The sequence below is a fragment of the Melozone crissalis genome, unplaced genomic scaffold (assembly GCF_028551555.1).
Source record: "Melozone crissalis strain CALT ecotype California unplaced genomic scaffold, PUWL_Pcris_2 ptg000042l_1, whole genome shotgun sequence".
Classification (NCBI taxonomy): domain Eukaryota; kingdom Metazoa; phylum Chordata; class Aves; order Passeriformes; family Passerellidae; genus Melozone; species Melozone crissalis.
Genome location: NW_026535820.1, coordinates 6,413,567 through 6,431,124, shown reverse-complemented (window position 1 = coordinate 6,431,124; position 17,558 = coordinate 6,413,567). Strand labels below are relative to the sequence as shown.

Genomic DNA, 17,558 nt, shown 5'->3' with positions numbered 1-17,558 from the left:
GCTGTTTAAGTCTTTCTGATCTTGCTGATCTATTCTTCAGGAAAATTGCAAGAGACTATACACATATAACAGCAGCTCTTAAACCTGCATACACACAGTGAAAGAGATCATCAAAGGCAGCTTGGGAGCTACACAGTCACAAGCTGCTGTGATTTAGCCCCAAAGCCCCACACAGCCACTCATTCCTTCCACAGAGGGGTGGGGGGGAGAGTCAGAGGAGTAAAACTGAGAAAATTCATAGGTTGAGATAAAGACAGTAAAACATCCCTGAATTATCAACCCTGTGTTCAGCACAAATGCAAAACAATGTCCCATCCAAACTATGTGGAGAGAATAAACTCTACCCCAAAAATTAGCCCACAGCATTCAACCCACTTGTTTTGATGTTCAGAAGCAGCAACTGCTAGAATTTACCCCTTTTAACCTTCTGAGTTTTCTGCTTTTCATTTACAGAAAGCTTAGTTGCAAGGGATATTGGTTCACCACATCTCTGAAAATCAGACAATCACAGGGTTTTTGCTTAAGTCTGGAGTGAATGCTTTGTTCAAGTGCTCCTCCAAATAGTGACACCTATTTTTAAATGGTCTAGGCTTTTTTTTTGGATGAAATTGTCTTGGAAATTTTTTTGGTTATGTAAGAACTAAAAGAGTAAGCTGGCTCTTAAAACACACTGCTTACTCTTTGAAACAGATATAAACATAACGAGGAAGTGATGAAAGCTGGAACAGTATCCTTATCAACAGGTGGCTCAGGGCAGGATAAACTTCACTACTTGCCCTATAAATAAGCAGTGGATTAGAGAAGAGGCCTGTCCTGGGGAAAGACAGAAGGCTAACAAGGAGAGGTAATCAATCACTTCACAGTATCTCTCAATCTGTCTTCCACATAAGTACTCAAACCATAATAATTTGAAAAGGCACTTAGAAACCTTAGTGGACTTGAACCCTGGCCAATTCCCATAGCTCTTCTGCTAACACTATCACCAGATACATGAATGAGAACTACACAGTATTAAAAAAACAAAAGAACCCACACAACGCCAGATAAAATATTATTTACTGTGATAAAAGTGACTGAAACCTTATGTACATATTCCCACCTCAAAACCAAATATTCTTGATTGAGTTTTGGCATGCAGACTTCAGCCACCTGATTACACACACACAACTATTCCTCTTTCAGGGCTCCTGGCTCATAAGGGCAATGCAGGATTAACACATAAATGGGAAATCATTCCTTATTGTTCTTCCTCATTGTTCAAACTGTCTCCATACTTTCCTCACTGCTCCTAATAGGCCATTAATCATTAATTTCTATAGAAATCTCCCCAGTACAGTCCAGCTTTCAATATTGTTTTGTTGAGCAGTATCCACAGCAATGAACATGGTGGCACTGATGCTAAAGGGGAAAAGGTTAAAAGTTAACCTAAAAATATGGTATTCAACATAGAAGCGCTTGGACAGTAATCTCTGCTTTGGATTCCCTACCTTGCCAGGGAATTTTGCACAGCTTGTCAGCCCAAAAGTGGTGGGGGTTTGGGCAAGTTGTTTTGTGATTTGTTTTTCCCCACAATGAAGCCTGTGGGTCAAGCTCTTCCTCTTATTCTTCAACTCCATACTTACAGCACTTACTCAGGAAGTTTCTTCCATTTAATTTCTTCCTTACCTGAAGAAATTCAAACTGGTCTTTCCTGCCTCCCAGGCAAAGGTTTTCTGAGATCAAGTTCTCATTTCTTCCCATCTAAACTGTCTGTCCTGTTCTGCATGAGCTAGTTTCATATTTATAGGAAATGGAACCAAGACAGATTCTACAGCTAAAGGGGAGGAACAACCACCTGGAAAGACAGATGTAATTCCAGCCACCTCCAGCTAATGCTTGAGTGGTTTAAATATTCACTGGAAACAAGATTTAATCCCAGCTGAATTAATTCAATGCTCACTGACTCTCTCATGGAGTCCTGCCAATATGCCCAGTTCTGCCAGTAAGATTCCAGTGCTATTGTCTCCTCCCTTCTTCCCCCACATCCCAAACACCCCACTACATACCATAGTACAGTAAATATCTTACTCAACTTCAGAGACACAACCACACCCAATTACAAAATAACAGAAAATACTGGTTCTTGGAGGCCATCTAGTGGGAAGAGCAGAATACTCCAAGGAGGAAACTATTTCAAACTTTTCTTAGAGATGATTTAATATGGTCTGCAAGACATGTGTTAGGGTTACCTTGCTGATCAGTGGATGTTCTTCCAACACAGCAACAAGCAAGTTGGTTAGGCTCATACACCAGGCTCAGTAAGCTGTGAGTATGGTCACAGGCTCTCCTTCTCTCCCCAGCATTTCTAAAAACTGTGTTAGGAGTTCTGTCTGTGCAATGAAAAACTAAATTGTACAACACAGAGCAGAGGGGAGGGCTTCCTTAAAACAAAGTTTTAAACTCACTGTTAGGTGACTCCTAGACAACTTTGGGTTTCTACAGTTTCTGGCTGCAGAACATGATGGAAGATATTGGGTATTATAAGGAATAGACAGAAATTTCTTTGCTTACAGCTTTCAGAGCCCTGAGAGTGCTGCAGCTCCTTCCCACTTTCGTGGGGGTTTGGCTGCCTGTGTTGAGCAAGGTCTGACACAGCCCCTGGGGTGACCCTGCTCTGTGAGAATGGGCTGTGGAAAGGCTCTGTGAGAATGATCTGTGGGCAGCCTTCGTGAAAGCTCCTGCCCGCTTCAACCAACAACATTAAAGTGCACTTAAGCTCAAGCCCTGGGCAAGGGTACCTGTGCTCTGGGCATGTCTGTGCCAGGACATGGATCACTCACTCACTCATCCTGACCCTGACTTGCTGCATGACCACAGAAGGCAGATACAGGTTGTAACCTTCTGATTCATGACTATCACAGATGGAAACAAGAAAGCAATCACTGTTGTCAGTGCTTCATCGGTGGTATCTAAAAGATGACAAAAATACAAGTCTGCTTGAAAGAAAGTTTATTCCACGTATCACGGGAAAATCATGCATATCATCAAATAAGGCTTTACAAGAGAAAGCGTATAAAGGAAGGACACATTATATAAATTCATCATATATAAACTTCTCTCATCATATTACACATAATACTCTTTATAGTTACACATTTAGGAACTAATTACTACCATTGCAGACATTTCCCTTGCAAGAAATGATAACCATTTACTAAGTTGGCTGATATGACAAACGTAAAAATATCTCATGTTTAAGCTTGTAATTACCTAGAAGTATTTTTCTGCTAGTTCCAGTTAATGTTTCCTCATAGTTTTTTTCTAACTGATGCATTTCACATTCTGTTATGCAGTTGTTTCATGATAAAGAACAAGTTAGAGAGTGTTTTACTTGAAAAACCTGAGAAACTTACCAGACTTATTCAGATATGGTACCTGAGAGAATGAAGTTCTACAAAACAGAGCTGAAGTTTATAAACCTGAATTCTTCATAAACTCCAAATCCTTGTCAATGTTAACAAGAGCTTGGAAGCTATGCTGGAGAGGAGAATTACATTTGATTGTCTAGTCTTAGTTCCTTTTTGGACAACACACAAAACCACTGAAAAAAATTTTCACCAGGTCTGGAGCAAAGCAGAGAGAAAACAGTGTAGGTGTATTGCATGCAACTGCCATTAGCACATTGTGTCACCTTTAACAGGTTGCTCATGTACATTCATCTGCTGTTTAAATTCTAGCTGCACAGAGCTATTAAACAAGACAGAAAGAAACTACCCTGTTTACTAATACAGTGGCAAACTACCTCTTGACTTCAAGTGAAAATTCTACCCAGCTATGGGAAAAGTCAGACACCTTAGAGAAAAATTAAATTTACATTCTTTTAAATACAAAGTGTCTGCATCTCATATCTGGAGTCTCCAGTTACTCCAAGATTAATTCTTGGAGGATGTATAAAACTGAACTGAAAAGAACTGAAAGTGGAATCAGCACTGAACTATGCCCTCCAAACTTACTTATTTTATATGGTATTTGTGATATGAAGGCCTCACAAGGTATAAGGACTCCAAATAATGCTCAATCTACAAGAGAAAATCTCACAAATGCGACATAATGCACTTCTTAGGCAAAAAAAATCTGTTTGCTATTATGACTTACTATTTTGGTCAGTTTTTGAAATGACAAAGGAGTCTCTGTCAAGAACTTGGCTGCATACACTTATCTATGACAAATCCAAGAGTCTCATTTGCCAAATCATTTGAAAAGGACAGGATTTTACTACACAATGTATCTAAGAGTCTAGTGCTATCATAGTCCACAACATTTTACAAAGATACGTCTCATATTTCAAAACATATGAAAGCTTTTCCTTATACCAAAGGTGATTACTTCAAAGTTTATAAGCATAGTCAAGTCCTCTTTCCTGGAAGAAAAATACATTTTTCTGTAGCTTGCCTTAAAGCATGATCCAAGATGATTATTATGTTATTGAATGTAAATTTATATATTAATGTTTCAATAGTGCAGAAGATACACAGAATAAATCATTGTAAAAGAAATCTGTTCTAGCTTTCTGTCATGATATCAGCTTAATTACACAATGCTGGCAAATAATTTATTTATAAATAACATCACTGCACCTTTGACAAGATCCTCAATCAAAAAAATAGGTTTGCTGAAATGCAGAAAATGGTCCTGTATAAACTGGATTATAATTATAGATCAATTCTTTTGCTTCCTCTTCTTCGCTGGAGAAATGGTGCATACTCTTCCTGGCTGTAAAACATTGCAAAAGTACAGATTATTTTAATGTTATCCTCCTCAACAATATTTATCTTGGCAAACTAAGTTATTTTGTGTGGCACAGCAACAAATGGGATTACTGTAGCTTGTACATGAAGAACTGTGAAGATACATTCTCAGAAAGCTGGTTAAAGCAGATTTTTTATAACTGGAGAGGGGGAATTTAAAGCCAAGATTGTAAAAAATATTTATCCATGAGATATTGGCAGTATCTACCGGAAAAACCTTTAACTCTGAAAGAAATGCATGAGACTATCAGCCTACTGAAAGCTGCATGGACTGTGCTGAAGAGGACAATGAAATTGAATTCTCACCTGGTTTATCAAGCTGGCAACTCTACAGAAGTTAAAATTAATGATGGATGGATAAAAAAAAGGTATTTCAGTAGAATGGTTTAGTTACTAAGTGATCACACATTAGTGTATTTTTACCGGCTGAAAACAGTTTACATTTTTCATCTTGTGGTTTATTTTCAAAGTTAGGGAAGATATTCTGCCTTACACTAGCTAAAAATGCCAATTACTCATTGCAAAGTTATGATATGAAGTACTCAGTAGATCAGCTAATGCCTCAGTACCTCCCCAAAAGACTGGGGAGGCCATGAAGAGTAATTTAGGATTTGGTACAAGAGATGGGGGTGGACAACGCTGGCTGAAGAAAGTTTGCTCTATCACAATTGTAGGTGAGTAGATCCAGAAGCTAGTGACACATCTGTGTGGGACTCTGCACAGGCTCCTTGGCTGTGCACACCTACTGTGTAACAGAACTCACAGGCAGTGTGCCTCAACTGGATTTACAGGCAGAGCTGGCACTTGCTGTGCCCCACTTAACTTGGGTGATGGCCTGAGCAAGCTTCTATTGGGAGTACAGTCTGCAGACAGACACTTGAGCAAGTAGCAAACAAAGCCAGAGAACACACTGCATTCTAGTATTAGACCACAACATTAAAATCAGACTTACACTCTATTTTCTCCTGTTTTCCTGTTTTCCCCCTTGTTTTTATCATAGTCTGCCATCTCATAGAATGGCCTGGGTTGGAAGGGACCTTAAAGATCATCTTGTTCCAAACCCCCTGCCATAGGCAGAGACAATTCCACTAGACCAGGCTGCTCAGAAGCCCAATTCTGCCTGGCCCTAATTTCCATATGAAAATGGTTTTGTAACATTTTCACAAAGAGGAATAGGACTAATTTATGCCAAAAAGCACCTTGAATTTGTATGAAATGCAAATTTTATTTCTACACTCTTACTGATCAGGTCAGCACAAACTGCATTTTTTACATCACTATCTATTTCTTCACTAAGTTGACTCTTTTGATCTGAGACCAAGTCTAGAGACCAAACTCAACCAGCTTAATTATTATGTTCTTCATAGTCCCCATCAAGGAGGTAAGACAATTTCATAAAATAGTCCAGCAGAATTACTTAGTAGGGATAAATTAAGGAATAAAGTTTGATTCCTTCAAACACTCTTCTATTTATATCCTGCTTATTTATAACAAACAGATGGGAAGTGTCATAAACTCTCAAAATGTTATGCATTAGTTACTTCCAGATTCTTAAGAGTATAAACACCAAAAAAAAAAATTAGCAGCTCTGTAAAATTCAAAAACTTCTTGTGCTGTCTATACAACACAACTGTAGGGCACATATTGCACCCTTCTGACACATCCATACTGTACAAGACCTATTTATAGTCCTGGTGTATGCATTTTGCAAGCAAAACTGAGAACACACTGAATGACTGCAAGGCAGTTTGGAACTGAAGAAGCCACTGGAATTGAGAATGGAGTACTTTTTTTGTTTATTGTCTTTGTGTAAGAAAGGCCAAAATGTTACAGGGATATTTTGAAATGGTAGGAAGTCATAGAACAATGTTTTAGAGCCAGTCTAGTGAAAAGAGTTTGTGGAATGCTTGGCCTTTTGATGTTACTTTCACTAAGCCATTCTATTTCTAGTATCCTTTGGTGTTTTATAAGCCTATAAAGCTTGCAGAATAATCTTCTCAGAAAGCACTACGAGGTACTGAACTTTGACAGCTGAAAAAGAAATCTGTCATCTTCTAAGTTTTTCAGTAATGCTTCACTCTCACCCCCCACATTTATAGATAATAAACTTTTTACCTTCATTAACAAAGAAATCAGCCATATAATATGCTGCTTTTACAGCAGATGGAGAATGTGGAATGCCTGGAGAATCCTTCCACTCAAAAGGGTTTTTCTCTGGATGCCATTGCATGCCATAAATTGGATATTTGTATGCTACAACAAAACACAAAGTGTATAAAGATGTGTGCCTTAAGAATCATGTAATTAATCTTACTGCAAAGTAGACTCAGAGGATAAGCTACAAATATATCTTATTAACAGTTTCACAAAAGCTTAAACAGCAAGTTGAAACACTGTTAAAGTCATAGTAGAACTGAAGGAAAAGAGATACAGTAAAAGAAGGGTCTCACCTCACACAAGAAAATATTTGTACATCTTTTTTTGATTACTCATTTCATAATTAATGTATATACACACTCAAAAATAATGTTTGAAGTATATCACTCTCAAAGCTTCCTATCTTCTTGCCAGCATCACACAGCATTCCCAGCCATACAGGATGCCAGCTCCATGGGAAAGATCCAAGTCTTCATATCTCCTTGAAGGCCCAGTCAATCCAGGGCAGCTCCCAGGCCTGATACATTTTGGGGGAGTCAGTCCTTAGCTCTCCTCCAGGGAATAGCGGCACAGCAGCTGATGGCTGCTCTGTGATAAACTGCTTGCAGGCACGGTGATGCCTGTCATTAGCCTAATCAGGTTTGCTGATCAAAGAGCTATTCTTCTCTTTTGGAGGCCAGCCAGGATGCCACACAGAAGAATCCCATTGGTGACAGCTGGGTCCTAAGACAGGGCTGCTAGTGGTGCACTGATGAAGATAAAACACTCCCTGAAGAGCTAACTTGCTTCCTGAGCCGAGCAAGCCCAGTGCAAAACAGACAAAACAAGTCATGCAAAAGGCTTTTGGAGGAGGACAATTACCAGCATTGTTGCTAAGGTAATGAGAGATATTGCTGCTCCCTCAGCAGCCTGGAGTGCTTTTCCCATACAGCAAACAGAGAGCACCAGGGAAATGCCAGCCCAAGCAGGCAGCTGGCAGGCACGGCTCGACAGAGGCACTGTGCAGGGATCCCACTACTGCAGCACAAGAGCTGTGTAGCTCACAGCACAGCGCTCAAACACACCAGTGCTAACCTGTAACAGCATATCTGGAAGGGGGATGGTGGGTGGGAGGAGTAGTAAGGCCCACAGTACTCTAAAGATAAAATATCCCTGCAAACAGAAATGCTCCTCACAGCCAGAGCACTGACGGGGCTGATGCTCACCCTGCTATTTGAACAACTTGCAATACCAATTCACATCCATGCCACAACAGCCCTAAAGGACTAGGTTGTTACAGTCACAGTTTCCAAAGGAAATTAATTTCCTTACCTTCCATGGTAGATATAAACTCCACTTCATCATCAGTGTTAGTGGTCAGAACTTTATAGAAATTACGAAGCTTTTCATTATTGGTGAAATTCTATGACAGGGAGAGGGGGAAGAGGGAAAAGGTGTTATTTGTTTATTTATTTCTAGTTCTAACAACAAAAAAAAAGAAGTTTGTATGCAGGAAATAAAAAGATCAAATACCTCCATGGAGAGGCTCCATACATGAAAGTTTGATGTCAATGGCTCGGTAGCAAGGGCGTATAACACATCATCAGGGAAATTCCTGAACATTCTACTGTCTTTTGCAGCTATTACAAAGAAAAGAAAAAGTATTTTCTATTACCGAAACTGGTCTCAGATGGAGTTATACAGACAGAAGACAATTAATAAAATGCTGTATTAAACTTTTTCAGCAGTAAATCTTGATTATTTTAGAATATCCTGCAACAAATCTCAGTGAAATAACTACAACAGATTTCCAATATGCTGTTATCACTGTCTACCGGTCTTGACCCAGAGAGGATCCAAAGTTCTCACTAAGAGAGAGAAAAAGATAAGCACCATTCTTTGACACTCGTTTCAGGGGCCTTTCCACTCACAATGAGCACAAGTGACAGAAGTTTTGAATGCTACATTTTGTTTTAATTACTCACAAAGGATAAAGTATCAACAGAAGCCACACTTTACCAGTGCTGCTAAGTGCCACAGCTCTATCTCAAGGAATCTCTGTGATTTCAATTATTGTTCAACAGTAATGCTACTATTCATCATGAGGAAAGAGGTGATTTCAAAAATTTAAAATCACCTGCTCTCCAAGCTTAGTAGGTTTTGAACTTGTGAATTTTGTGAACTTGGTAACAAAATGCAAACATTACTTTGTAGGTCTGAATTTTCAAATGACTCAAAGAGCCACAACTTTAGTTTTTGCTGACTGCTGTTGGTTTCAAATGGCTTGTGCTCATTCCTCTACTTAAGAAGTGACAGCTGCACTGACTTTACAAAAACAGTCAATGCAACTCAATAACAAAGAATTTAACAGAAGATAACCAGCAGGAACCTCACATTCACCCATATATTTATCATGAACAAAACACAACACCTCTTACCAAAACTCAGACATGATATGTAATGAATTTTTCACCTGAGGTAAAGTTCAGAGGAAGTGAAAAACCATTTGTCTTGGTGTGAACAAGTAAAATTTCACCACTTGTGAGATATGTAAGCTCTTCGTGTCCAAGACATGTTCCCCAGATTGGGAAATAATCTCCTTGATCGTTAGCCTACAAAACAAAAGCAATGACATAAGGAAACAGTAATGAAAATCTACAGAAAAGAGACTGACAAGAACTTTCTACTCATTTACTTGATTTTGTGTAGGTGAGAATATATGAAGGCTAAAGGATATATATGAGTTTTGAAGCAGCAAACTGAGCCTAATACTGCGCATACTGATTTGACTGTTCTGTTCTACAAGTCATTTTGAGAGCAGCCTAAACAGAAACCACAAAATGGCAACATTTCTCTAAAAAAATCAATCATTAGAAGGGACACAGAAGAGTCTGTCACCATTCTGAGGGAAAGAGTGCTCGTTACAATTCAAACTTTTCTCTAAAGCACACCATGGTCACACAGCAAGGGACCTTTGCAATGTCTGTGCCCACGCAACTGCACTAAAAAAACATGAATCCTACTACTAGCATAGCTGTGGTCTTACATGACATACCTAGAGGATTGTTTAACTAGCAGGTTTAGACCTGTGTTCCAAAAAGAAAAAATGTACATTTAAGCAAGATTAAAAAGTGGTAATAATTTTCAAAATAATAAAAATTGGCAGGCCAGTGTGGAAACAATATGAAAAAAAAGCATAAAGGAGAAAAAGAAAGCAAAAAAACCAAGAACACAACTAGTTTCTTGTGACCTAATTAAGCATGGTGCATACATGCAGTGGAAATCTGCATTTTTAAAAGGTTTACACTTGATAGTAAGCATATGTTGGAGACTGGGATGTTTCAGAACTCCTGTTTTTGTGAAATCTGACTAGTTTTTCTTAACTAGTCTCTAAACATTTTAAAGTTATGCATACCACAATACACCACCCCCAAAGAACTGCTGCTCAAAGCCATTTTTGAGAAAGCTAAAATGACAGGCTCAGAATAATAACGCTCCCCTACTGCATTACTGACAGTATGGTAATCAAAGCTCACAGAAATACTTCTTGTCACAGCAAAGCAAGGAAGATGTACAGAAAAAAGGCTGATAGGGCTGCAGAGTCTTCATGACCACCCTTAATGTATAATGAGACACAGACCTTACATGAAAAACAGACACTGGAGTCGCAAGTGAGGACTAAAACTACTGAAGGCAAAAAATAAACTACAGTTTAAAACTAATTACAACTGAAACAAAGATTTTGTGCCCCCCCTCACTTACTTTTTAAAATAAACTAGGGCCTGGAGGCTAAGCATGTATTAAACAACTCCAGACATCACATTTGAAAAACCAATTTAAGAGCTGAAAAATAGTATTTCATTTAGATTTTTGCCAAAGTAGTAAAATTTTATGGACTTGAATGGAGATTAGCATTTCATATCCTCTATTCATATTAAAGCAGAGACGGATCAAAGTAATTTCTCATTGTGAACATTTGCAAATGAAAAATGAAAAAGATGATGAAAAAGACCCCTCATGTTTTAGAAAAAGATAAAATTCAGTCATTCTGTACTTGTAAAGATACTCTTGACTACTGCAGCTTACCTTACATAAGTAAAACTAGAAATATTTTATAGTAATTAAGATTTGAAAGATGAATATCAAACACAGAATTATCACAAACAGCAAGGAAAAACCATCCTTTGTTATAAAGGGTTACCTAGGATGAACTGAATAATATTTTATGTCTCTCAGTCACTAGTAGTACATATCTCAGCTAATAAACCTGTCTCTCTGATGGTAAAGTGACACAGGCAATTCAGTTCATCATTGTGAAATGTCAACATAATTTCCTGTACAACAAACCACAAGAAACCCTTGCCCCAGTGCTGCATACCAAGGCACAGGCTGCAGTGCACACAGTGAGCAGCTCCAGAAAGACAAATGAAATCATCTCACATAAAATTGAGACAGTCTTTGCAAGACTCACTACAAACACAGAAAAAAGAATAAAAACATTAGTGCCACAGGGACTGAAGAGTAAAGGGAGCTCAATTACAGAATTGCAGCAGCTGACTGGTCCTGTGAATGCCACTGCTGCACTTTCCCTGCCTGCTGTTGGAAAGTCAGCAGCAAAGGTGGAAGAGCAATTCCTCATAGCCAAGTTTACACAGAGTCATAAAGCCTCAGGTACAATGAACAAACAATACCATTCTCACCTGAAGAACTTAGGAGTTTAAGATCATAACACAGCATAAAACAGGAGTGGGTGTCACGAAGCTATTAATGCAGAAGTTTTATGCAGAAGCAAGAAATAAGCTACCTATTTTCAGGCCTAAAGTTAACCCACTGAATAACAGTGCAAAACTATGAATAATATGAACCTGTCATTTTGATCTCTGAACAGTGATAATAACAAGAACCAACTGCTCCTTAGTAATTACCTCCAAGGCCTTGAGGTAAAACATCTTAGCAACCCTTGAATACTCTGAAGTCCTAAGATCCACACCACCTCCTGGAAGAAGTAGCCTGAAAGGCAACATCCAAGAATATGATTAGTAACAGTGATCAACCCAAAACTCGGACAATGTACACAGAGAAATGTCTGATTGTTTTAAGGGTAGTCTTTAGGTCTAGGTTTCAGAAATCTACAGACAGGCATCTAAGCTCCCATTATGGACAGCAGGGATCTAGTCAGGAGAGTCACTAGACATTCAAACAGATATTCCAGAGCAGACACTTGAGCAGTGGGTAGGTTGAACAGCCCTGTCAGTTCCACTGGCTGCACTGACTAGCATTCCATTAATTATGTGAGTTTGGACAGCTAGTGCACAGGCAGACAGCTAAATTTAGGTGTTTCAGTATTTAACTTAATCATACTGTTCTTCCACTGAAGAATGGTTACTGTATCACAAAGTATAGATCAAACCTAATAGAACATAAGGAAAAAGAAAGTAAACAGAAAATACATAAAACACACAGATTTCAGCTGGTATACAAAAGGGTAGCAAGCCATGACTCATTTCCTATCCTGACTCTCAGCTGGCTCTCACTACCACTTCAAAATTCCAGCCCAAATCTCGATTCATTCTGTCCAGTTTCAGAAAAACAGTCCTGGCATAGTGACCTTCTTATTTGAGACAGCAAAGATCAAAAAGTTACTATCAAAAAGGAAGAAAAGTACATTTGACCATAACCTTTGGGTCACACAGGATCCCACAGAGCTAAGGAAGACAATCTCAGGAACAATTTCATTAAAAAAGTGCACAAGCTTTTTCCACAACAAAATATAATCAAGAATGGCAATTCCCTGTGTGACTCCCCAAACCCAAAAAAACACCAGAGAAGAAAAACTTTCAGCACAGTCAGGCAGAGAATTCACATGGACACATGATGACGTGGAAAACAATCAAGTAGCATCAGAAACAGTAACATGAAATAAAGGAAGCCTCTCCTGACTGTAACTGGAACAGGGCCTGCAGAACCAACAAAACTGGATGTGTGAGCATTCCTGAATCTACTGCTGCAGGACCTCAACTGGATTTACTCAAGTCATATACATTAATGTTAACTTTTTATTGAAACAGTTGTAGGATTTTCTCTACATGTCTGTGCTCTGAAAATGGCAATCTGAATCAGTGAGATAATAACAAGCAGTTAGAAACAAATAACATCTCAAATGATCCCAAGCATTTGCAGAACAAATATGCATTTATATTTGCTGGTTTTTTTTTTTTTTTGCAAGTGAATCATGCACAGGTTCACGTAAAATCTACCAAGTATTTGGTGGAAAAGTAGTAGTCACAAAAAACTTTACTTCCCAGTGTCAATACTGAAAATTAATACAGCTGAAGGTATTTTCAAAACAGGTCAGATTATAGGTTTCTTCAGAGATCTAATTAGACAAATAAGGTGATCTTTCCCTGGAAACAGGTAGGAAATTCTCTCCACCTGTTCAAACCAAAACCTGGACTATACTAATTAGTAAAACTGATTGTCATTTTTGCTAATGCAAAAAGGAAATAACCCATTAAGGAGCAATGATAATGGCCTGACATTGTCATAAGCAGATTGAAATGCAACTACGTGTATTCCAGTATCACTGCCTGGTTAGAGCTGATGATTTCCACTGGGCACTTCAATTCCTACCTCAGGAGTACATTCATAAAATTATGCTTTTAATATAGTACATTTCATGATTTTAAGATGGTAGCATTTAATAGTAAATAATTTCCAACTTCAAAGAACAATGTGAAAGATCAATGTATCTCCTCCTTATTCTTATATTCCACAGAATATAAGCCATTTCCTCCAGAGCTCCTTTTTGTTATTTACACACAGATTCAACATGGAAGCCAACAGGTGACAGTGGAGGGCCACAGAAGGAAATACAGACCATCCTCACTCACCTACATAACACAAACTCAATTGACTTCTGACTGCAGGGACAGAAGGATAAAGAAAGAGGATCTGCTTTCCAAACACTGGCTTCTGCATTGATATAGGTGGTGAAGTAGAAACAATGAGAGACCCCACTGGTGGAAATTCCTTTTGGCAACCAAAGTGAAGCTGGTAGCCATGAGAAAGGGCAGAAATTATTAATTTTGTTCCCAACAGAACACAGCACACAAAAGCATCACTGTCTTACACTCGCTTATAGCACATGACTGCAAAGACCCAAGTCTTAGTGTCCAGGGCATGTTGATGTAGGAGGACAATGCACTTCCCAGACAGCCAAAGGTCTAAATCTGCAAGGTCTATTCATGCTGATTAACATTCTAGTTATATGCATAAGCTTAACAAATGTATTCATGGTTTAAGATGCTGATCTCATGACTACAAGCAGCCCAATCACACGCTCTGGCCTCACACACCACCGTGGCTCTGAAGAGTAGCATCAGCTGATTTCGCTCTTCTGAAGTGCACTTTCAGCACAAGGCTAAAAAAACATAAAAGGTTTTGACTTTGTTTAGTCTACAATAAAATTTGTTAGGCAAGATCACAACATCCCACATTTTACAAGGAAGAAAAGAGGGGTGGCCAGTTTCCATAGATCCTGTGAAAATCAGGAAGTTTTTCTAACAAAGACCTGAGACACAGAATCACAACAGGCAAGACAGACCATTCAAGTAGCAAGAGAGAGAGCACACATGGAGAAAAGAGCAGAAGAGACTGGAAATCAGAAACTTTTATAATAGAGAAGATATGAAAAGGACTGAGAGAGAGAAGAAAGGGTAGAAACAGGGGTGAAATACTAAGCAAATGCTATTAACCGTCAAAATGAAGGTGACAGGTGAAATGAGGAAGACAGAAACATTACCAAAGAGGAAGTTGAGTATCTCACTTGCAAAACTGCTCATACTATAACACCACTTCTCCCTGTCTGCAGACAAGCACGAGGGAATGCCAAGATGAGCCTTGGCACTGCTGCAGATTATCTGACGTGTTCCGCAAGGAAGGAAAGGCAGCACACCAATACTGGATGAAAAAATGCATTCTGTGTCTTTGAATATGTTTTCATGTCTGCAGTGCCCAGCACAACCTCTCAAGAGAGTAGGAAGACAATGTTCTTGAGAACACAGCAGAGCTCAAAAACAGAACCATCATGCCTTTCAACAGAAAATCAGTGCTCAAGACTTACCCATTAATAGAGTGGAAGATTTTATCATATTCTTCATCAGTAAGATTCAATCTGAAACACCAAAAAATAATTATAGAATACATACTACATACATATATTTGACTGCAAAAATATAATCTCTGTTGAACAGAAATGTCTGACAGAAAATATGGAGAAGGCATGCTTTAAACAGAGTAAGATGGACACAAATCAAATGAAACATTTCACTAGAAACAGCTCAGTCCTCAAGACTGAAAATAGGGCCCTGTCAGATAGAGTTCCTGATGAGGTACTTCTGCAAGACGCCTGAAAAATGCACTATTTACACCAATGGCACGGTTATTATTTCCTGCAGACCGGCAACTCCGGTTTCCAACTGATTCCCAAGAAGGGCAGAGCTGCAAACAGTGGGTCACGCCCAGGCACCCCCAGCCTCCCTGCCAGCGTGACAGCACGAAAAGCAGAAAAGGCCTTGGCTCTGTTGTAAGCCCTGCTCAGCGATAACAAAAACACTTCTATATTATCAACTCTGTGTTCAGCACAAATCCAAAACACACCCCCACACCAGCTACTGTGAAGAAAATTAACTCTAGCCCAGCCAAAACCAGCACAGATGGCCACACTTCTGCAGAGGTGTGATAAGCTGGGTGTAAGTGAAAGTGTTCAGCTTTGCTGCAGGTAATTTAATTGCCAGAATTAGAAGCATCTATTCAGCAGTGAAGCTTCTGGTCAGCAAACATTCTGAAAGCTCCAGCAGCTACATGAGGAATGCTGGCTTCTAATTCAGGCACTTGAGTGGTGCTTTTATTGGACTGTGCAGATACATGCTATTTTGTTTTTCTGCAGTTGTATTAGTATTATTTTTAAGTATGGAAATTTATAATTTTACCATCTGGTTTCAGTGCATTTAATATTTTATAGCTCAGCATTGATATGAAGTACTGTCTGCTGTTACTTACTCTGCTAACTTTCCACCAAACAACCAAAACATAAGAAGATAGTGACTCATAGTTTGAACAGAACTGGACTTTGTTTTCTGAAAGGAGTACTGATAGCCTTCCTTCATTCCCTGAATTCCAGGGCTACAAAATGTGAAAAAAAAGGTATCTACACCTGTGTATTTAGGTATTTATGTCTGTTTGTGGGGCACTACACTGTACACTGAATATAGCTAACTTCAAAAACCATGCATGCAAACTACAGAAGACAATTTTAATGGTTAAAAAAAAATTAGAACTTTTCAAAGAGAGACTAGCAACATAAGTAGAAGTGTTAAAAAGTATATTTTCCACTCTGCTTTTATTCTGATTTCTGGAACTCTGAGAATTGTGGCATCTTCAAATCATCTTTGAGGAGCAAAAAACACTCAGAAAAGCAGCAGAAGTACTTTCTGTGCCTCTAAAATCATACCTTACATCATGCAATTATTATCCACTCCTAAGGATTAAAAAGATGTACCTTATAGGCACAGCTCGAGCACCGGCAGATTCCACAAATTTCACGTATGAAGCCGCAATATAAGATCTTCCAAATTGCTGGTATTCATTAAAGTGACATTCCTGTGACAATATCCCTGAAGGGCCCAAGGAAGAAAATTAGCACCATACACATGGCAAATGCCACACAATGAAAGAAAAGTCACAAAATCACTAAATCTATTAGCTTGGAAAAGACCTTTGAGATCATCAAATCCAACCTACAAATGAACTCCACCGTGCCAACCAGACCATGAAACAAGTGCCATGTCCAGTTTTTCCTTAAATGCCTCCAAGGACGGTGACCCCACCACCTCCCTGGGCAGTCCATTACAGCATCTAATCACCCCTTCTGTGAGGAAATTCTTCCTAGTGTCTAACCTAAACCTCCCCTAGGCAGCTTAAGAGTGTCTCTTGTCCTATTGCTAGCTGCCGAGAAGAGCCCGACCCCCACCTGGCTCCAGCCGCCTTTTAGGCAATGGTACAGACCGATAAGGTCACACAGGAGCCTTCTCTTCTCCTGCCCAAACCACGCCAGGTTCCTCAGCCGCTCCTCCTAAGACCCGTGCTCCTATTAATTAATTAAGCTCCCATTTCCTACATACCAGCTAGCAGCGATGCATTCACTGCCCAGAGGAGCTGCAGGCACCGAGACAACGGGGCATCAATTCCGGCGCCCCGTCACAAGGTACCACACAAACACAATTACCTGACTAACACTCGGCTTCCCTGCTATGACTGCTCGGCACTGTAACATCTCTCAAGCAAGCCTTTTAGAGAAACAGCCTAACGCCGCTTACACCAGCTCTAGCCCAGCCTCGGCTCCGTGGGACGCCCCCCTTTGGCCCAGGCAGGTGCGCGGCCCCCCGGCCCCTTACCGATGATGGGTCTGTCATTGCGCCCGGCCGGGCGGTCGCGCCGCGCCACGGAGGCGGCGGAGCCGCAGCACAGCAGCGCCAGGAGCAGCGCGGCGGCCGCGGCGCCCCCGAGCCCGGCCGGGCGCCCCATGGCCACGGCTGCGGGCACGGCCAACGGCTCCCGGCACGGCTCGGCTCGGAG

At 39.8% G+C, this 17,558-nt stretch overlaps 1 protein-coding gene across 1 annotated transcript; it reads right to left on the bottom strand.

The window, feature by feature from the left end:
- Nucleotides 1–2,973: 2,973 nt before the first annotated feature.
- On the bottom strand, nucleotides 2,974–17,507 carry GGH (gamma-glutamyl hydrolase). The gene is made up of 9 exons (XM_054285202.1): nucleotides 17,378–17,507; nucleotides 16,483–16,597; nucleotides 15,046–15,096; nucleotides 11,849–11,933; nucleotides 9,397–9,535; nucleotides 8,457–8,563; nucleotides 8,256–8,346; nucleotides 6,903–7,040; nucleotides 2,974–4,752 (listed from the first exon to the last, which is right to left on the bottom strand). Exons 1-9 carry the CDS (start codon nucleotides 17,505–17,507, stop codon nucleotides 4,631–4,633), a joined length of 978 nt encoding a protein of 325 aa, XP_054141177.1. The 3' UTR covers nucleotides 2,974–4,630.
- Between the last annotated feature and the right edge of the window lie 51 nt (nucleotides 17,508–17,558).

What these genes read in the sequence shown, in the direction of transcription:
- GGH (XM_054285202.1), bottom strand. Translation starts at nt 17,507, where the DNA reads ATGGGGCGCCCGGCCGGGCTCGGGGGCGCCGCGGCCGCCGCGCTGCTC. An exon ending in CAATGACAGACCCATCATCG is followed by an intron (nt 16,598 to 17,377) that starts GTAAGGGGCCGG and finishes TGGGCCCTTCAG; the next exon opens with GGATATTGTCACAGGAATGT. An exon ending in TATGGAGCCTCTCCATGGAG is followed by an intron (nt 8,347 to 8,456) that starts GTATTTGATCTT and finishes TCCCTGTCATAG; the next exon opens with AATTTCACCAATAATGAAAA.